Here is an 18,764-nt window from a genome sequence, read left to right as displayed (position 1 = left end):
TTTGTTCAGACACAGAAAAGAGATCTAAAAAATTCAAAGGCTTCTTAAATCAGTATTCAAATGATGTTACTGCCCAAGGTAACAAAAGATAACAGTGACACATTTGAGAACACAATATGGGTTACTTCTCCATTTCACTATGGTGTGTGCACAAGATAAAGCCAAAAGCAACACACCATGTTCTCACTCTCTATTCACAGAACAATTACTCTTTCTTAAGAATTTCTCCATTAGTTATAGATTATTAATGAAAAATACATGTGTTCATAAAGAGTATCTTTGGTCATGTCAAATAATTCAAGTCAATAATTAAAATTATCTAGATGCTACATTTTAAAATTTACTTGTAACCAACCAAAAATAAATTTCAAATCATCATAGCTTTTCTACTTCGGGGATTCAATTAGATAAGGGGATGATGCGGACAGTCAAAAAGGCCAGTAAATAACTTACTTGCATTAAAATAATTTATATTGAAATATTCTGCTTTGAACAATCAAACAAAGGTTAGAGACCCCTACGCATATCTGAAAACAGAAAAGACCAACAGAGAACACAGAACAACTAACTTTAAATACTTGATTTCTAAAACAGAAAATATAACAGATAGCCTGTATTTAAGTAAATGTTTGAAAACACATACTGGGCTAATTTACCATACCTTTCCTTCAATGAGTTGCAAATGTGGGGCTTTAGTTGGGCTTCTCACTTCCCTCCTGCCATCCCCATCTTGTACCACCGCAACGCTGACAACTCCAGGGCCATAAGGTGAAATCTCCCCAGCAGCACCAGGAAAATCCTTCATAAGACTTTGGTCCACAACACCAATCGGAGCTAGTAAAGAGTGACAATTTAGGATTATTTTAGGACATGTGAAACGTAAACTTTATGGAAAATTTCCCCCTCAAAGAGATAAACAGGCAGCATACAAACAATGAACAGGAACAGAGACATTGCTTGAGCTCTGAAAATACCCACCATATAAAAAATTCATTTTTAAACGTCTACCAAATTCTGAAAGCATTCAGAATTTTAACCCACTGAACTACTACACCAGGGTCTCAAATCACAGGTACTGGAAGGATATAGTCAGCTCATGAAACTGGCCAGTAGGAGGAGCTCTAAGACCAGCTTAAACACCAGAGTTAGGGCGACGACAATTACAAGATAAGCAGTATTTTAACTCTTTGGACTTGTCTGATTTACTTCTGAATCTATCTATTTGCAACAAATGATTATGTAATTATTAAGATGATTTGCTCCATTAAGTTTTAAGAATTGCTCCATAGAGGAAACTTTAATTTGAATGCCACTCAAAAGATAAAATAGTAAGTAAAAGATAGTAAAGGTAAATTTTAGAGATTTTAACTTCTATGTTTACGTTTAATATTTTTTCATTTTTTAATCTGCTTCCCCAGTGTCTCAACATGAACTATGGCAAATCTATACATAGTCACTTCCCTCATCCCAGCAAACCTGGCCTGAATGTGCTCTCTTCTCTTCTACAGATAGGCAAAAATGTATATCGTATTGAAAATGCTGTCATATTGCAGATCAAGCCAAAACTACCTCAAACATCAGCAAGACAAAGCGAATAGTAGGTAGCAAGACTTCTGTCCATCTGGAGCTCCTCCCCAAACAACAGAACTACAATGAGGTCATTTCACTTGCATAAAAAGTACTCTACAGACATCATGAGGTTTACTCTAGTTCCATGCCCCAAGGGAAGCCCGGTCAACACAAACACCTTTTGACTGCAAGCTCTTGGAGGGCAGGATTGTGTGTGAACAGGATTGTGTGTGAACTACCATAATGAACTTGAGAGGCCTCAAGCACTCTGAATACATGTATCCCAAGATATGTCTCAATCCACAGCCTTCACCTGCCCTGTCCAAAACTTAATTCTTTCCCGGCCTCACCTCTTCACAAAATGCTCTTCTCATATTTACACCCATTTACTTGAGCTAGGAACCTGGACATCTAGGACTCTTCCTTCACCCCTTAACACCTGCATGTCCAACAAGGTCCTTGTATAGATTTCTCAATGTGTCCAGTTCTTTCCATTTATAATTCTACCACCTCGACTTTTAAGATTTTCCCAGCCCTTAAGTACTCACACTTTTTTTGCAAGCCCATACCAAATCATAGCCAACATTAGAATAAATTTGCATCTTATATTAAGTATATTTTCCAGTGGAATTTTTTAATTAAAAAAAAAAACTTCCAACAATATTTAAATTCCCTTGGAAAGTATATGGCTATGATTCTTTTGCTTACAATTATGATTTCTACATACCTATTATACATACTACATACTACACACCTATTATATATATACATACCTATTATACATACATAATACATATATACTCAGAAATTTTGCAAAATGAGAAAATCTGACCACGAAATGGCTTCAAATGTAATGGTATTAAAATTTGAATGAATATCAAATTAAAAATTATTAAATAAAATTGACAAAATGATGACTTTGCATACTTTTAAACACTTACTAATTTCAGCATGCAGTGTTTTGTATTTTGGAGCCAATACATTTATTCAGGTCTTAAACACTTAAACATCTGAGAAGCCTGTAGGCCCTGGCACAGAGCCCAAGATACCAAATGGTTAATTGGCTTACTACCACCAAAGGGAAGACCACCATTACTTTCACCTGGACCATTCCTAGCCAGCTTGCCTGCTTCCTTGTTCAATCTAATTGTTCTCTTGCTTCAAATGATTTTTCAAAAAGATAACACTGCACTCTTGTGTGCACACAAACCCTTCAATGATTTCCTATAGCATATGGAATAAATAAAAACCACATTCTTCACCATGGCCTGCAAGGCCCTGCATGACCTGACCCAGGGCTTACCTCTCCCTCCACTTCCTGAGCTCTGACTACACTTGCCTTCCTTCTGTTCCAGCTCTCCCTTGCCTTATAGCTTCATTGTTGCCACTTCTGCTACCTGGAATGTTTTATTATTAGATATCTGTTGTCCTTTCTGTGGCTTCCTCCTTCTCATCCTTCAAGTCTCAACTGACCTGGTTCTTCCTCAGGCAGGCGTTCCTTTCCTGATGATCCTATTTAAGGAGTGTCCTGTTCATTATGCTTTCCACTTTCAGAAAAATCACTGGTTCCACAACTCCCAAATGCATCTTGGTTGTTCATTCTCTTAAATGACTGATTTGCCTTCTTCAGGGGTCTGTTTTCTAATCTCAGAGGAACTCCCTGTCCTAAAATAGCTGTTCTAGATCGATTTTCATTTTGGTATTTGATCTTTAGATTGAACCCTGATTTTCATGTGCTATGTAATCACAAGAGGATTTATTTTAATTTGCCAAACTTTAAAGTGAGGCTTAAATACCTAAATTATTCTAGCCTTACTTAAAAAGTAAACAGAAAAAAGAAAATACAACACATGTCAACTACAACAACAAAAGGTATGTTGATAAGTGGTGGTGAAGAAAATAAAACTCAGTGCCAGGTTACGGCCTAGCTTTGCTCTGGGGGAAAAGAAAAGAGAACATAAGCCCTAATCAAAGAGTTCACTGGCTGTCTGGTCATGTATTGGCATTAAAAGCCTCCTATTTTTCACAATAACACAATAATCCTTTTGATGACTTGCCCATCTGATGAATTACAGCCTCCAAAACACAAAGGGAAAAATAATGGATTACTGTGCCATGTTTGTTGTTTTTCCTTGTGAAAATCATTGTTTTCAGATACAGACCTCCCATAACCCTCTGCACTAACTGCCCATACAAGATGGTGGGTTTCCTCGAGGACAGTTTATACACCTCAAAGAAAATGCTGTTTTACTGCTCTTTTTAAACGCTAAACTTTGCCATATAAGAGTTATAGAGCCTCATAGTTTCAAACAAATGCTGAAAACAGACAGGGTTCCAGAAAGAGCAATGATTTCTCTCAGGGCAGTAAACAACAGTGACTGCATTTATTCAGCACTTGTATAAATTCTCTGTGGCAAGGGGCAAGGCTTGTGAAATATTTACATGGGTTGGCACATTTTTCAGATTTACTTGGAAAAGTGCTCAGTTGTTGAAGAGCTAAAAGATACTTTAGCAGCTAATGTACATTAATAATTAAATGAATTTAAATAATTTAAACAATTTTGGAAATTTGTTTAAAGCATGGTTCATGATCCCCTTGCATATTTCAGGATTTAAAAGCTATATACCAAAACGCCCACCAACAAATCCTGGCAAATTTCTCTGTGTGTCCACCTGCGTTTGTTTTACAAGTTTTTTTTTCTAGGAAAAGTAGATTAAGGCAATGCATATGAATCCTTCAGTAATAAGAAATCTTTTTTTATCTGTTAGCATTATCTGGTCTGTTTTACCCTAATTATTTAAAATATAAGTTGTTTGAGTTTATATTTCAGAAAAATATAAGTAATAACAAGAAAAAAGTTTTCTACTAATAAGTAGTAGTAAAATACAATCTTCAAATTTATTATTTTATATATATATATTTTAGTCTAATCAAACTAAAAATGTTGGAAAACTATTTCTTTGGGTAGAAAATTATCTACACAAATCATTTTCTATTACAAAGAAAGAAAATTCCTTCATAAGGCATTCTAAAGTAAATTTAACCTTAGCTCTTTTATAGAAAATCTCTATAAACCCATTTGGGATCAGGTAATTTTTATATACATACATTTTTTTTCATGTGTAGTTTATATAAAACTTATTTCATATGTAGTTTATGCAAAACTACAAAATGTAGCTAGTTAAAATTTAATAGAAAAAAATTCACATTTATACATATTTTCCCTTGGGTTAAACAACAAATAAACACATTATATTTCCTTTATGTTAAAATGCTGTATTTAAAATGAATCCTTTGAAGCTACTAAACCCTTCTCATCTGATGGAAAGTTTGGTAAGTTTCAGTAAGTTGTTTCATTCATGAAAATTTGCTTAGGCAGGCAATCAGATACAGACCTCCTATAACCTTCTGAATTATGGTTCATCTGAATTAAGGTTCATATGATACCATACCAAAAAACCCTTAGAATTACATTTTGCCATCAATTAACAGGTTCAGGAAACTGAACCACAGAAAACACAACACAATCAAGAGAAATCAGTACAACATGTGTGTCCAACATCTCATGAATGAGAACTCTTAACAAATAAATTTGTGTGCAATGACAATACAGGTTGAGTATCCCTTATCTGAAATGTCTGGGACCAGAAGTGTTGCAGATTTCTAGCTTTTTTATATTTTGAAATATGCATTATATATACTTACCAGCTGAACATCCCAAATCTGAACATACAAAATCTGAAATGCTCCAATAAGCATTTCCTTGGAACATATGTCAGTGCTCAAAGACTTTCTGATTTTGGAGCATTTCAGATTTTCAGATTTTTGATATGGGATATTCAACCTGCTTGCAAAAAAAGTATGACAACAACAAAAAAGAGTAACAACTCCAAAACACAACAAAATTATTTTCCTGTAGGTATAAGTAACAGCATTTTATTTTCTTGGGAAAAAAAAAAATGGCTGTCTCAAAAGGGTATTTCTGGTGGCTTTATTAACTGGATTAACATTTCCTGACCTCACTGGATTAGAGAAAGATGAATGAAATTATCATAAATGTGTTTACCTCCATCTAGACTCCTGGAGACCCGTTTACTAGAAGTGCGCTCAAAGTGTGGTGCTGGTCTATCTATGAGGGTGCTGGCCTGGCGGGTCTGTGCTTGGGTGCGGCCACTATAGCGGAATTTGGACCCCAAGGTCAGGAACTTAGCTTTTGGTGGCTGCTCTGGAGAAACAAGCCTATAGGAGAAAGAAAAAAAAAAAGGAAAGAGGATGCAAAATTAGACTTTTATGGATTTTTAAAAACGTTAAAGCTATGTACTTTCATATTTCATTTTAAGTATGATTACTCAAAAACTAAACTTTCTAGAGAATGTTATTTATAAACCCTCCTACACACACAGCTTTATCATGGTGATGAGTAAATCCACATTCATATATTCATGAATAATGTTCTTCTCAACCTAAGCAAAGAAACAGCTGTTCTCAGTATATCAAAGGTTATTTATTTATATTAGCTTAAATCATTTATATAAACACATCTGAATTTCTGCTTCTAGCTATAAGCGCCAAGTAACAATCCATTACCATTAGTAATTCTTAATATTTATGCCTATTTCTCCTGGGGAGAAAACATGTAACTCAGGAATCTGTTCCATCAAGTGATTCTTTCCCATGAAGAACACACCACACACATAGTGGATCTGTAGAGATGGCTAACATCCCTTCAGCCAGCACAATTCTACTGCTTAATCCCTGGGTTCATAATGAATGAACTCAAACTTTCTTGATGTCAAACACTTCCAGGCTTATGCAAAAGCATATTTTTAGTAAATGGGCCAATCTTTTTGGGAGTTCAACTAAAATTATTTTGCTCTCTTTGATCAAAAGTTGACAAATAACAGAAACACAATCTCAGAGCTCTTGTAGAATTTATTAAATAAGAAGACTTTCATTGAAAATTCAAAAATATGAAGAATTCCACCAAAACATTTCCTATACATTTGTCATGGAAGAGTGATTTCTTAGAGAACTCTACTGATAATTTCAAGTATTTCCAGACCTTCTGCACAATTTTTTTAGAAATCACCTTCTGCAATAAAGCAATGAGGAGATCCAAGTCAAGGTGAAGTTAGATGTGACAAAAACAAAAGGCAATCCTCTGTCAACTCAGGATTCTCCACAGCATTCGCCCAGGAAAACAGCATGTTATAATCAAGCGAGTAAAAGAAGAACTAACATACGCTGGCTTTTTTGGTTCCAATCTATTTGTGTAGGGCAGCAACAGTGTTTCTTGAAAATGCCCATTTTCTGCCAACAGATTTTTTTTTTTTTTTTTTTTTGAGATGGAGTCTTGCTCTGTTGCACAGCTGGAGTGTAGTGGCACAATCTAGGCTCACTACAACCTCCACCACCCAGGTTCAAGCAATTCCCCTGCCTCAGCCTCCCAAGTAGCTGGGATTACAGGCACGCACCACAACACCCGGCTAATTTTTTGTGTTTTAGTAGAGATGGGGTTTCACCATGTTGGCCAGGATGGTCTTGATCTCCTGACCTCGTGATCCGCCCGCCTCGGCCTCCCAAAGTGCTGGGATTACAGGTGTGAGCCACCGCGTCCAGCCCCGTGGTTTTCAAAGGAGACATAGATACTGCTGCTGAGAAAGTGCAATCTGACAATGGTGTCTCAAATCGTACTTTAGAAAGAGCTGCATATTCTTAAATCAGAAAGCTGAACAGCAGAAATTTACACTTGCAGTGTACAGGGCAAGTCGGGGAGAGCATTAGGACAAACAGCTAATGCATGCAGGGCTTAAAACCTAGATGATGGGTTGATAGGTGCAGCAAACTACTATGGCCCACATACACCCATGTAATAAACCTACACGTTCTGCATTTGTATCCCAGAAATTAAAGTAAAATAAAAAAATAAAAATTTACACTTGCTCTAAGACCTTGTCTCTGAAAGAAAAGCATCAAAACCACTACAAGACATTTGTCCTGTCACTTTTGGAAATATAAAAACTACAAAAAAGCGCTAACCTTCACAGAATATTAAAGGCCTAGAGCAAAAGGAATTCAATTTTTACCTATTTTACTGCTTAAGAAATGCATTACCATTTTAGTTTTTTAAAATCCTGCCATTATAAATCAAATAACATTAATGTTTATCTATGGACAATAAAGGAACATTTAAGAAAAATGCATGTATCAATTACCAACGGTATAAAGGTTTCTGCAGTGTTTTCACCTGGGATTACACTGCTTTTACAATGCCAAGTTTAAGTGGCAGTTTCATGTCAAGCTAGAAGAACATGATGTGAAATTCTAGTTCACATACCAGTAAGAACAACAAAAGCACTAAGAAAAATACAAGGAAGAATTTCCACTGCAAATACAATTGGGCAGTACAGCACAGTGGGTATACTTCTGTAGCTCCATTTAAACTTGGAGCTACATTATCGGGGTCTGAATGCCATCTCCACCAGTTGCTACCTACATGACCATGGGCAGGTCTCTTAACTCCACTGCTTCTCAGTTTCTCCAATGTAAAGTGTCCATAACAGCACCTGCCCTATAAGATCCGTTATTAAGCTTAAAAGAATCTCTGTACAGCTAGGCAAAGTGGCTAATGCCTATAATCCCAGCACTTTGGGAGGCCGCAGTGGGTGGATCACGAGGTCAGGAGTTCAAGATCAGCCTGACCAACAACATGGTGAGACCCTGTCTCTACTAAAAATACAAAAATTAGCCAGACGTGGTAGCGCATGCCTGTAATCTGAACTACACAGGAGGCTGAGGCAGAAGAATTGCTGGAACCCAAGAGGCAGAGGTTGCAGTGAGCCAAGATCCTGCCACTGACTCCAATCTGGGCAACAGAGTGAGACTCCATCTCAAAAAAAAAAAAAAAAAGAATCCCTGTACAACACTCAGAATGGTGATAGGCTCTATTAAATGCTCCAAGCAAGGGTATCAGCTTTATTTATTTATTTTTTTGAGGCGGAGTCTTGCTCTGTAGCTCAGGCTGGAGTCCAGCGGCACAATCTTGGCTAAATGCAACCTCTGCCTTCCAGGTTCAAGTGATTCTCCTGCCTCAGCCTCCTGAGGAGCTGGGATTATATGCATGCACCACCAGGCCTGGCTAATTTTGGTGTTTTTTATAGTAGAGATGGGGTTTTGTCATGTTGGTCAGGCTGGTCTTGAACTCCTGACCTCATGATCCACCCACCTCAGCCTCCCACAGTGTTGAGATTACAGCTGTGAGCCACCGTGCCCAGCCACATCAGTTTTATTATTACTTTCCGGTTCCACTAATATCAGTCTAGCTAACTGGCTATCAATTAATAGATCTGTTCATGTGTTAATGGCTTCAATCTGCAAGCCACTGTAATTTTCTAAAGAAATCATTTGTACCTTCTGTGATAAACTGAAACAATAAATTCCACTGATCTGATTCAAAGCAATCTGTAGACAAAGTATGATTGACTCTTTGTGTTAGATATATTTTTTTATATAACTTTGTAAGCAACATTATGCAAGGTTTAAAAATTAAAAACTGTTTTTGTTAACCATTATATCAAAAGTTTGCAGGAGCAAATTGGTCTACTTCTAAATTGGAGTCCATGGTACATTAGCAAAAATGGAGAGGCCTGAGGCTTTGCACAGCTAATACATCTCAGAAACTCCTGCTAGAAGAATACAACAAGAGCACAGCACAGAGGTAAGGAATATGGGTCTCAGAATCAGGGGGCCCAGTCTCCTGCTCAGATGCCTGGCTGCTGTGCTCCTCCATAGGCACTGATCTCTAAGCATCAGATGTCTTTCCTAGGGCGAGAAACAGACCACCACAATATAAAGCAATCAATTCTGTGCATGACTATAATAAATGTTCAATGAACGCTACCACTTGTCATTTGTAAACAGATTATTGCTTTTTTTTTATCATTACGTGATAGGGAAAGCTACTGTCTGTATAATAAATGTTCAATGAACGCTACCACTTGTCATTTGTAAACAGATTATTGCTTTTTTTTTATCATTACATGTAGGGAAAGCTACAGGTCCAGTTTGGACCTGTGTCATAAATGTCATCTACTACCTTTATATGAGCTGGCTCATGTTGTCTTGATGAGAAATTTGTTATAGCTACCAAGAAAAATTATAGTTTTCAAAGATTTATATGATCAGTATAACTGAGGCGGAGGGAGTCAAGTATATTTTATGAGTTATATTTCTCCTTGAAAATTAATATATTACAGTAGTCTTGAAAAATAGGTCTTGGTCAATTTAACTTCAAGAAAGAATCATTTGTTTCAGCTGATAATTCACTTTAAGAACAGCAAACTGGGGTATCAAACTACGAACAATGATAATGATGAAGATAAATCTCATGATATGCCAGAAACAGTTCTAAGTTGTTTCATGTGTGTTATCTCATTTAATTTTCAAACCAATCCTATGAGGTAGGATTACTATCACATATGTATGATGAAGGTGAAGCACAGAGAGGTTGAGTAATGTACCACAGTCACACAGCTGATTGGTAGAACAGTATTAGACCCCAAGTCCAGAACAAAAACCTTAAAGATGAAGGGTCTAGATATGCAACTATCTAAACTGCAATGACAGGAAATTGAGGAAATGGTGAAACAAAGATAAGCAAACTACATGTAAAAAATATGTCCTTGAAGAAAAGTACAAAAAGTGACAAGATATAAAGATGGTTAGATGATCAAAGATTTTATACATAAAATCTTACATAACCATATATATATATAAACCAAATATACACATATATATATGTATGTATGTATGTATGTATGTATGTATGCTGTTGTTTTTAAAAAAGCAAGATGTGGACATATTTATTGGCCAAAGAAACTATAGGTACCAACTAAAGGATAAGTAATTTACAAAGCAGGATACTTTGTGAGGCATGAAATGAGGGATCAAAGTAGAGGAATGATTATCTCCTCCTTGAGACAGCAGAAGAGGGAAAGAATGAATGGGAGGAGAGAAGAGCAATGCTTAATTAAGAGCAAAAGGGGAAGAAGGGAAGGTGCATGAAACCAAGAACACTCATGACGCACAGCTTCTACTTTCAGCTGTGTAACCAGCACAATGGAGGGCATCAGAAGAGGAAGCAGGGGTGCCTAAGGACTCGCAAAGACGATGAGCATTTGGAATGGCAAAGGAAGTAAAAGGACAAATTGCTTGCCTAGCAACACTAAGGATCCAGCTTATGCTGGAAATCATTTCTCTGTTAATAGCACTAATCCACAGAGTTGTGCTGTTTTTTGTTATAAAGAGTAACTGCATGTGTCACAACAGTTGTACTATTTAAGGTAGCACTTGACAGCATGGGTCCAGAAGTGGTGAGGTCAGGACACAGGACTAATCCAGGACTAGCAGACAGAGAAGGTAAACGTGAAAAGCGGAGTGTGGTTTGAGGGGGTCAGAACACTCCTGACAAAGCAGTCAGACCACAGGCTTCAGGCTAGTTTGGGAAAGAAGTGAAGTCAGGAGGCAGCTGATGAGAACATCAAGGTGAAACCTAAGAGGAGGGAGAGTGGAAAGAAGAATGGTAGCAGGCATGAGGCAGTGTGGTTGTGGTGGAAGGAAAGGCGGTTAGAGTCAGAAAGTGGAGCTCTGGACAGCTGCAGGGGTGGCTCAGTTCTGAATGATGACAATGCATGGACCGAAATTAACATGGGAGGGACTGCAGACAAAGGAGATGAGGCAAGGAGGGGAGAAAAGAGTCCAGTGGCAGGGGGTTGATGCATCTGCCACATTCCCCACCACTACCACCTCCTAATTCACAGAGGTGACTAAAAGCAATACCAAGCTGTTTTCTTTCTTTCTTAGGGAAAAAGAGAGATGGAGTCTCACTATATTCCCCAGGCTGGTCTCAAACTCCTGGGCTCAAGCGATCCTCCCACTGCAGCCTCCTGAGTCGGTGGAATTACAGGCACGTGCCATCATGCCCGGCTTCTGAGCTGTTTTCCTAAAATTACCTGTAGAAAGTATGATGCTCCACGCACACTTTCCATAGCCTTTTTGCTGCCCGGTGGTTTGGCAGTTTGAATCCAATGGTACTCTCAAACTGTTCCAGCTGGAATAAATCCATAAAACAAATCAGTGTATTTCCTTAAGAACTGACTAGAAGCTACTGAAAAGCATGAATTCAGATGTTTCTGTTAGAAGTAACTATTCTTTTTTAAAAAGGTAAATATTGTATTTCTAATATAATCGTATAAAGATGAATTTCACAGACTGCAATACGATTTTCTATGAAAAGCAAGTAACAACTACTCACATAAACCAACTACCCTTCAATGTTGACTAAAACTCATTTTATTGCTTTCATAATGGTCACAACTTAATTGATTCAACAAGAAAAAATGAGCCATACCTTATTACTTTTTCTTTTTTGTAAAAAGTATGAAGTTGTTTGTTTTTTTGAAAAACAGACCAGACATATATATACTGCAATTTTATCATTAAAAACCTTGACCTTTTATAATGGAAGAAGAAATAAGTTTATTTTCTTAAATTTTAGAATTAATAGAAAATAATTTTTTAACTCATGGTGGTGAAGAGGCATACTAACAACTACTGATTAGAAATGTGATTGCTTACCTCTGCTGGTCTGACTTTAATGTAGAAGTTACTGCGTTTATAGGAAATTTTTAAGATTTTCGGCCAAGCAAAACGATTGATTCGCAGTCTATCTTTGTAAATGAGAAGTCCATTAGCACACACACCCAGCTTGATGTCCACACCTTCTGAGTCCTGCCAAGCATAACCCAATTAACCATGGTTAGAGCTGTGAAAGTTATACAAATCAAGAAGCTAATTAGCTTCCTCAAATCATGATCAGGAATGCCAGCTTAACAGGTTTGTATTTAAATTTTCGTGAAACTACAGTGCACACACATACATGTGAAATTTATTCATCTTCAGGGATCAGGTATGATTTGCCAAAGAGTTATGGCAACCTGACTATAGGACACAGTGTTCTTCAAAAGGCGTAATGCTTATGTTCTCCAGTTCTACTGCAGGAGCTAACAGGGAAGAAAGGAAACAGAACTGGAGATTCTGAAGATATGGTAAATAAAATGAGCTTCTCCTGTAGGCTAGTCCAGCCCTCAGGGACAGTCTATTGGCCTACCCCAAGGTGTGTTCAACCATTTTCCTTTAGATACATTTACCAAGGAGGGATTACCCTAGCTAATACCTCTTAAAATTATGCCAGTATCGGCTGGGCACGGTGGCTCACGCCTGTAATCCCAAGCACTTTGGGAGGCTGAGGTAGGCAGATCACGGGATCAAGAGATCAGGACCATCCTGGCTAACATGGTGAAATCCTGTCTCTACTAAAAAATATAAAAAATTAGCCAGGTGTGAGGGTGTGTGCCTATAGTCCCAGCTACTTGGGAGGCTGAGGCAGGAGAATCTCTTGAACCTGGGAGGCGGAGGTTGCAATGAGCTGAGATCCAGCCACTGCACTCCAGCTAGGCAACAGAGCAAGATTCCATCTCAAAAAAAAAAAAAAAAAATTATGCCACTATTTTGCAAAACACCAATCCCTTGCAGATAATTTCTCTTAAAGGCTGATAGTGCTGAAATCTCTGAATTCTTTCAAGCAGTTTTTCATTAACTTAGAATGCTGACATCCAGTTCTCATTAGGCATTCCTTTGGCTGGCATGTTTCAAAGGATGGCAGACTATTCTTGAAGTTATTAATAGTTTTCTTTCCCTAGAGCTTTAATTTGGAATCAATGACAATCTAGAATAATCACACACCTAAATGATGGTTTTAAAAACCAAATAAATTTACAGACAAAAGTGAAAACCTGTCTCCTCACATTTCAAGTAGTGAAGATCTAAGATGCACGTATTCAAAACATACAAATTATTGTTTATCTCTAAGAGGAGAAATGGCTCTCATTCAACATATGTAAAATTGAAGACTATTTCTCAAAGAAATTCACATTTTCAGAAATCACAAACAATACAAAACAAATTCTCACAAAAAATGCTGAAACAACCCCCATATTTAAACTCCCAATTTAGTAAAAGGATAACATTTTGTCTATCTTATCACTAAGAATGCTTTAATACCATTTAATCAGTTTTTCATAAGTATAGTATTAGCTAATTGATGCTAGTTGCTTTCTGCTGTGACACTTGAATAATTCATATACACAAATAAAATTACCTTAGACCAACGTAAGCCATTTTTAAAAATCCAATCGATTGCTTTACTCACCCTTATCTTGGCAGCCACAACTCTCTCTAGGAATAGACTAAAAAGCTGGGGTGAATCAGGCACAGGTGCCCAAGCAACTTGGCACCAGACCCCATGGTATGTTTGCCAAAACCATCACTGCCCATGGCCACAGCGAGCAAGGCAGAAGATTGCCCGAGACGGCATGTTCTCACCACAAGTGGGGAGGCAACCCGCGTTTGAAACACTGAATGAGCCATCTCTAGTCTGAAGCAATCTTTAGATAGGACAAGGAAGCTATTTTATCTGACTTAAAAATAAACACAACTCAGATTCAAGTAAATCAGTTGATTTTCGTTGTTCTACGTAATTATTTTAGAATTACCACTCTTTGTGTGAACAGAAACTACAGATAAAGGGTAGCAAGTGAAAAGAGGAAAAGGCAGGACTCAATCCATCATAGATAAGTTATGCCACATGGTAGCAAAATCAGTAAAATAAACTAATGAAAAGGAGCACCTTCTCTGCATTGCTCACTGCCCCATATGGATTTCAACAGGATCCCATGACGGCTGGCATTCAAATGAGTTTAGTATTAAGGGAGTTCTTGCAAAAGATCAGGAAAGGAAGGAAAGGAGGTCAGGGTGTTTATTATCCAGATTCCCTCCCTACGTGGTCACATCAGGCTGACTCTGTCCCTCTGACAGTGGCTCCCAGCAAGACAGCACTCTCCACACATATCTCTGCTTGGGGGTTTTGGAAACTACTCTGCCCTCCCTCCCTCAGACAGACCTAGAGAGATTAGGATAGCTGCAGATACTAGCCTGCGGCCACCACCAGTGTCCTGATTCTCTTATGGTTTCTCTGAACCTTTGTTGAGATTCCTTTTATTCAACATTTTTCAACTCATCCTAACACAAATATGCCTTATAAACTCTTCTAATTAAAAAAAAAAACAATGAAAAATAAAAAGACATAAAACTTGAAACAACATGAACTATGAAAAGTTCTTTTAAACTGCCACATATATTCTTTTCAATAAGCCACAAATATCTTGCTTATCAAATATATTCTACAGAGTCTATCAGATGATAAACAGAATGAAGCTTCCCTTGAAATTTTTTTAGCGTTCTGCTCCTAACTACACAGTGAGAAAGAATATTATACTTCGGAGTCCACAATTTCCTACTTTTCTAAGATACAACATCAAAAACAAGAATCCTGAAACCTTACAGCACTGCCATTTAAGAATTGGTTTCTGGCCGGGCGCGGTGGCTCATGCCTGTAATCCCAGCACTTTGGGAGGCCAAGGCGGGTAGATCACGAGGTCAAGAGATCGAGACCATCCTGGTCAACATGGTGAAACCCCGTCTCTACTAAAAATACAAAAAATTAGCTGGGCACGGTGGCGCGTGCCTGTAATCCCAGCTACTCAGGAGGCTGAGGGAGGAGAATTGCCTGAACCCAGGAGGCGGAGGTTGCGGTGAGCCGAGATCGCGCCATTGCACTCCAGCCTAGGTAACAAGAGCGAAACTCCATCTCAAAATAAAAAAAAATAAAAAAAAAAAAAAGAATTGGTTTCTAACTAATGATCAACAAAGCCGAGATACAAGATTTCCATGTGGCAAGAATGGCAGGGTCTAGAGGAAGAGAGGTTTGGGAGGTTTTTTTGGTCCCAAACTTATTTTTTCTTCCCTCCCTATTTCTGCTTCTTGGTTAACCTAACCTGTCCCCATTATATAGAAAATGATCAGAAAAGCACTTGAATGTCAAGACAATCTGTTTCACCTCCTACTAGCATTTCCCAGAAGGTATCAGGCAGATAGACCGTTTAACAACACACAGGTTTAAACAAGTCATTCTCTACACTGTTTTAAGTAGCTGTAAAATAAAAAACATTCCAATTTTAAATAAGATGGTATACTGGTAAAAAAATGAGATGGTATGACAGTACTTTTTAAAATTACGGGCATACAGCATCTAGTAGTTAAAAATGATGGTGCCAGAGACTACTTACTGACATAGAAAAATCTTATAATAGCAAGTTAAAAAAAAACTGACAGAAATGGTGCTCATAGTATGACCCCATTTTTAGAAGGCATGTGAACTCAATTGCCCAGAGATCTAAAAAAAAAAGAAAAAAGAAAAGAAAAAAATGTATTAAGAGTACTTATTTTGCATAAAGATTTAAGTGATCTTTATTTTCTTCTGTTTGTCTCTATTTTCTATGATGAACATGTATTAGTTTTGTAATAAATAAAAGTATTTAAATAAAGGAAGCCACTGAGGAGAAAAAGAATGCTATGTAAATACGAAGTATGATTAATAACACAAATGCAAGAATTATTCATCAGAGGACTAGGGAGGAAAGACATCTTTGTGTAGGGAGCTTTCCTAGAGATGTCTCAAATCATATAATTTGGGCTTCTAAACAACATCTAGAGATTGGCAGGGTCTTTTAAAAGCAGGCAACTGTAGGACATGTTGATTCTGGATATATTTTTTAAAAACAAATCCATCTTTCACCTTGCCTGTCATTCTCCTCCTTGACTCTCCCCACCATATAATCATCTAAACTAGAACCACGAAGTAACTGATATTGTTACTGGCAACCAACTATAGTGATGTGTGCTTACACATTTCACTTTTGGACCTATTTTTGTATGAACAGGATTCGTCTACTCATAACTCATACCCTGTGACTATCGTCAGTATACTGGAGCATTTATGCTTGCAAAAGTATGTATGTTACTACTGCCTATTTTGTCATGTAAAGTGGCCTATGGGCCAGGCATGGTGGCTCACACCTGTAATCTCGGCAGTTTGGGAGGTTGAGGCAGGCGGATCATCTGAGGTCAAGAGTTCGAGACCAGCCTGGCTAACATGGTGAAACCCTGTCTCTACTAAAAATACAAAAAAATTAGCTGGGCATGGTGGTGCATGCCTGTAATCCCAGCTACTCGGAAGGCTGAGATAAGAGAATCACTTGTACCCGGGAGGCAGAGGTTGCAGTGAGCCAAGACCACACCATTGTACTTCAGCCTGGGAAAAAAGAGTGAAAATCCGTCTCAAAAAAACAAAAAGTGGCCTATGAAGTTCTGTTGTGTTTTATGTTTCTCAAATCCCCCTCTAAAAACATAAATAAATGTCTTTTAAATAACTTAAAATTATTTTTTCCAGCATTATATTTTTGAGATTTTTATCTTTGAGGATTATGGTATTCAGGATTATGATTGGCTTCCCACCTCTCCATTGTCTTATTCTTTTACTAGGTTTCAAATTAAACTGAAAGTGCTTTATCACCCAGAACCTGGGCCCGCCTACATTATCCTTCACAAAGTACAAAACATACCTACAGGAAAAAGACCAGATCTAGGGCTCCTTCACCACACAGAAGCTTTTTGGAAAGTGGTCCTATCCATGCTGCTTTTGTCCTTTTATGGTTGCTAAGGTCTGCTCTCCTCTCCCAAGACACAGGTGGGAGAGGGAACTGGGACAGACACAGCACTTGGCCTAGCAGAAGCCAAGATGCAGAATAAACCAGGATAAGGGGTAAAACAGGCTGACACAGTGAGTCACAGTAAGTACCTATGAAAGGGCATTAATTTAAAAGCCTGGGAAAAGAAGCAGTAGAGGGAAAATACATGGTTCCTCCCACAACTATAAACCCCATAATTAGTCACCAGGGAAACATTCCAGAGACCCTCAAGTGAAGGCAAATCTCCTTTTCCCCAAAATTAGCTGGGCTATCCTGAAACTGGAGCCCTCTCAAAACTTCAGTCAACAGACTGGTGTGATGCTACTTCCCGTTACATTTACAGTACCTTGGCATGATGTAGGTCAACACCATACATGGAAAGCCTCTTTGCATTTTCTAAGAACTGGGAATCAGCTTGTGCTGGAGATAAACCCCTGAGAATCAAAAGAAACAGTATTATCTTCTTAATGGGTGCAGAGCAAACGTAGTCAAATGAGAGGAGTGTCTGTGCTCAGAGAATCTGGAGGAGAGAAGTAACCCAGCCAAGTTTGCAGAAAAGTAGGAAAAGGTAAGAAAACAACTCTTAACCTTTAACATTTTTCTCTTAAGATCCTATCATCTAAACCTGCTAAATTGCAGAGTATGTATACCTCCATTCTTACCCCTTCTATCTTAAAAAGTTGCTTTTGATTATTTCCCCTGAGGAAAAAAGTCCCAGCAAGAGGGTACAACATAAGTACCAGAGAATAAAAAAAAAAAGTGATCTCATCTTTCTGTGATAAACACATTTTTACTCCTTCATTTTATTTCACTAGAGTTCATCATAATAAAGATCAAAATTACTTGTATTTGATTTTACACCTATGATAGGTAACACAAATCACATTCCGGCTATACTAAAATTATTTCCAGCTGGGCGCAGTGGCTCATGCCTGTAATCCCAGTACTTTGGGAGGCCAAAGCAGGCAGAGCACTTGAGGTCAGGAGTTCAAGACCAGCCTAGCCAACATGGTGAAAATGCTGTCTCTACTAAAAATATAAAATTTAGCTGGGCATGGTAGCTGGCACCTGTAATCCAAGCTACTCGGGAGGCTGAGGCAGGAGAATCGCTTAAAGGCGGAAGTTGCAGTGAGCCGAGATCGCACCATTACACTCCAGCCTGGTGACAGAGCAAGATTTCATCTCAAAAAAACGAAAAATAAAATAAAGTAATTTTCATTCCTATTTATATGCCCAATTAAATAAAATTTAAGCTCCTAAAGAGCAAGACCATGTCCCATTAATTTTCACATTCCCCATGGCATTTCAGTATCTCATATTTCCTATTAGAATTATACAACAAATGTCTATTAAGTAGAATTTAAATAAATTAATAAGAAAATATTTAGAGTGAAATACTGCATTTTTTCAAAGAAAAGTCAATGAATATGGCCTGTTTAAAAACCTTCTAATTTTTGAAAATTCCTTTCAGATCACTTTAGTAAATATTT

The 18,764-nt window shown here is 37.7% G+C and overlaps 1 protein-coding gene across 31 annotated transcripts in view; it reads right to left on the bottom strand.

Annotated features, from left to right (window-relative positions):
* Window positions 1-18,764, bottom strand: part of EPB41L2 (erythrocyte membrane protein band 4.1 like 2) — a 225,463-nt gene that overhangs the window by 45,987 nt on the left and 160,712 nt on the right. For all 31 annotated transcript variants that reach the window (XM_021666542.2, XM_012458328.2, XM_012458331.2 and 28 more), the window contains exons 8-12: window positions 17,621-17,708; window positions 12,206-12,358; window positions 11,581-11,678; window positions 5,637-5,809; window positions 662-834 (exon numbers count right to left, since the gene is read on the bottom strand). In XM_021666542.2, the coding sequence (XP_021522217.1) occupies window positions 662-834; window positions 5,637-5,809; window positions 11,581-11,678; window positions 12,206-12,358; window positions 17,621-17,708 (685 nt within the window). The remainder of the gene's footprint in view (window positions 1-661; window positions 835-5,636; window positions 5,810-11,580; window positions 11,679-12,205; window positions 12,359-17,620; window positions 17,709-18,764) is intronic.

Source organism: Aotus nancymaae, unplaced genomic scaffold, assembly GCF_030222135.1.
Source record: "Aotus nancymaae isolate 86718 unplaced genomic scaffold, 86718_ANA_hifiasm-v0.15.2.pri h1tg000040l, whole genome shotgun sequence".
Lineage (NCBI taxonomy): Eukaryota > Metazoa > Chordata > Mammalia > Primates > Aotidae > Aotus > Aotus nancymaae.
The sequence above is the reverse complement of the archived record's forward strand: the minus strand, read 5'-3'. Positions and strand labels throughout refer to the sequence as shown.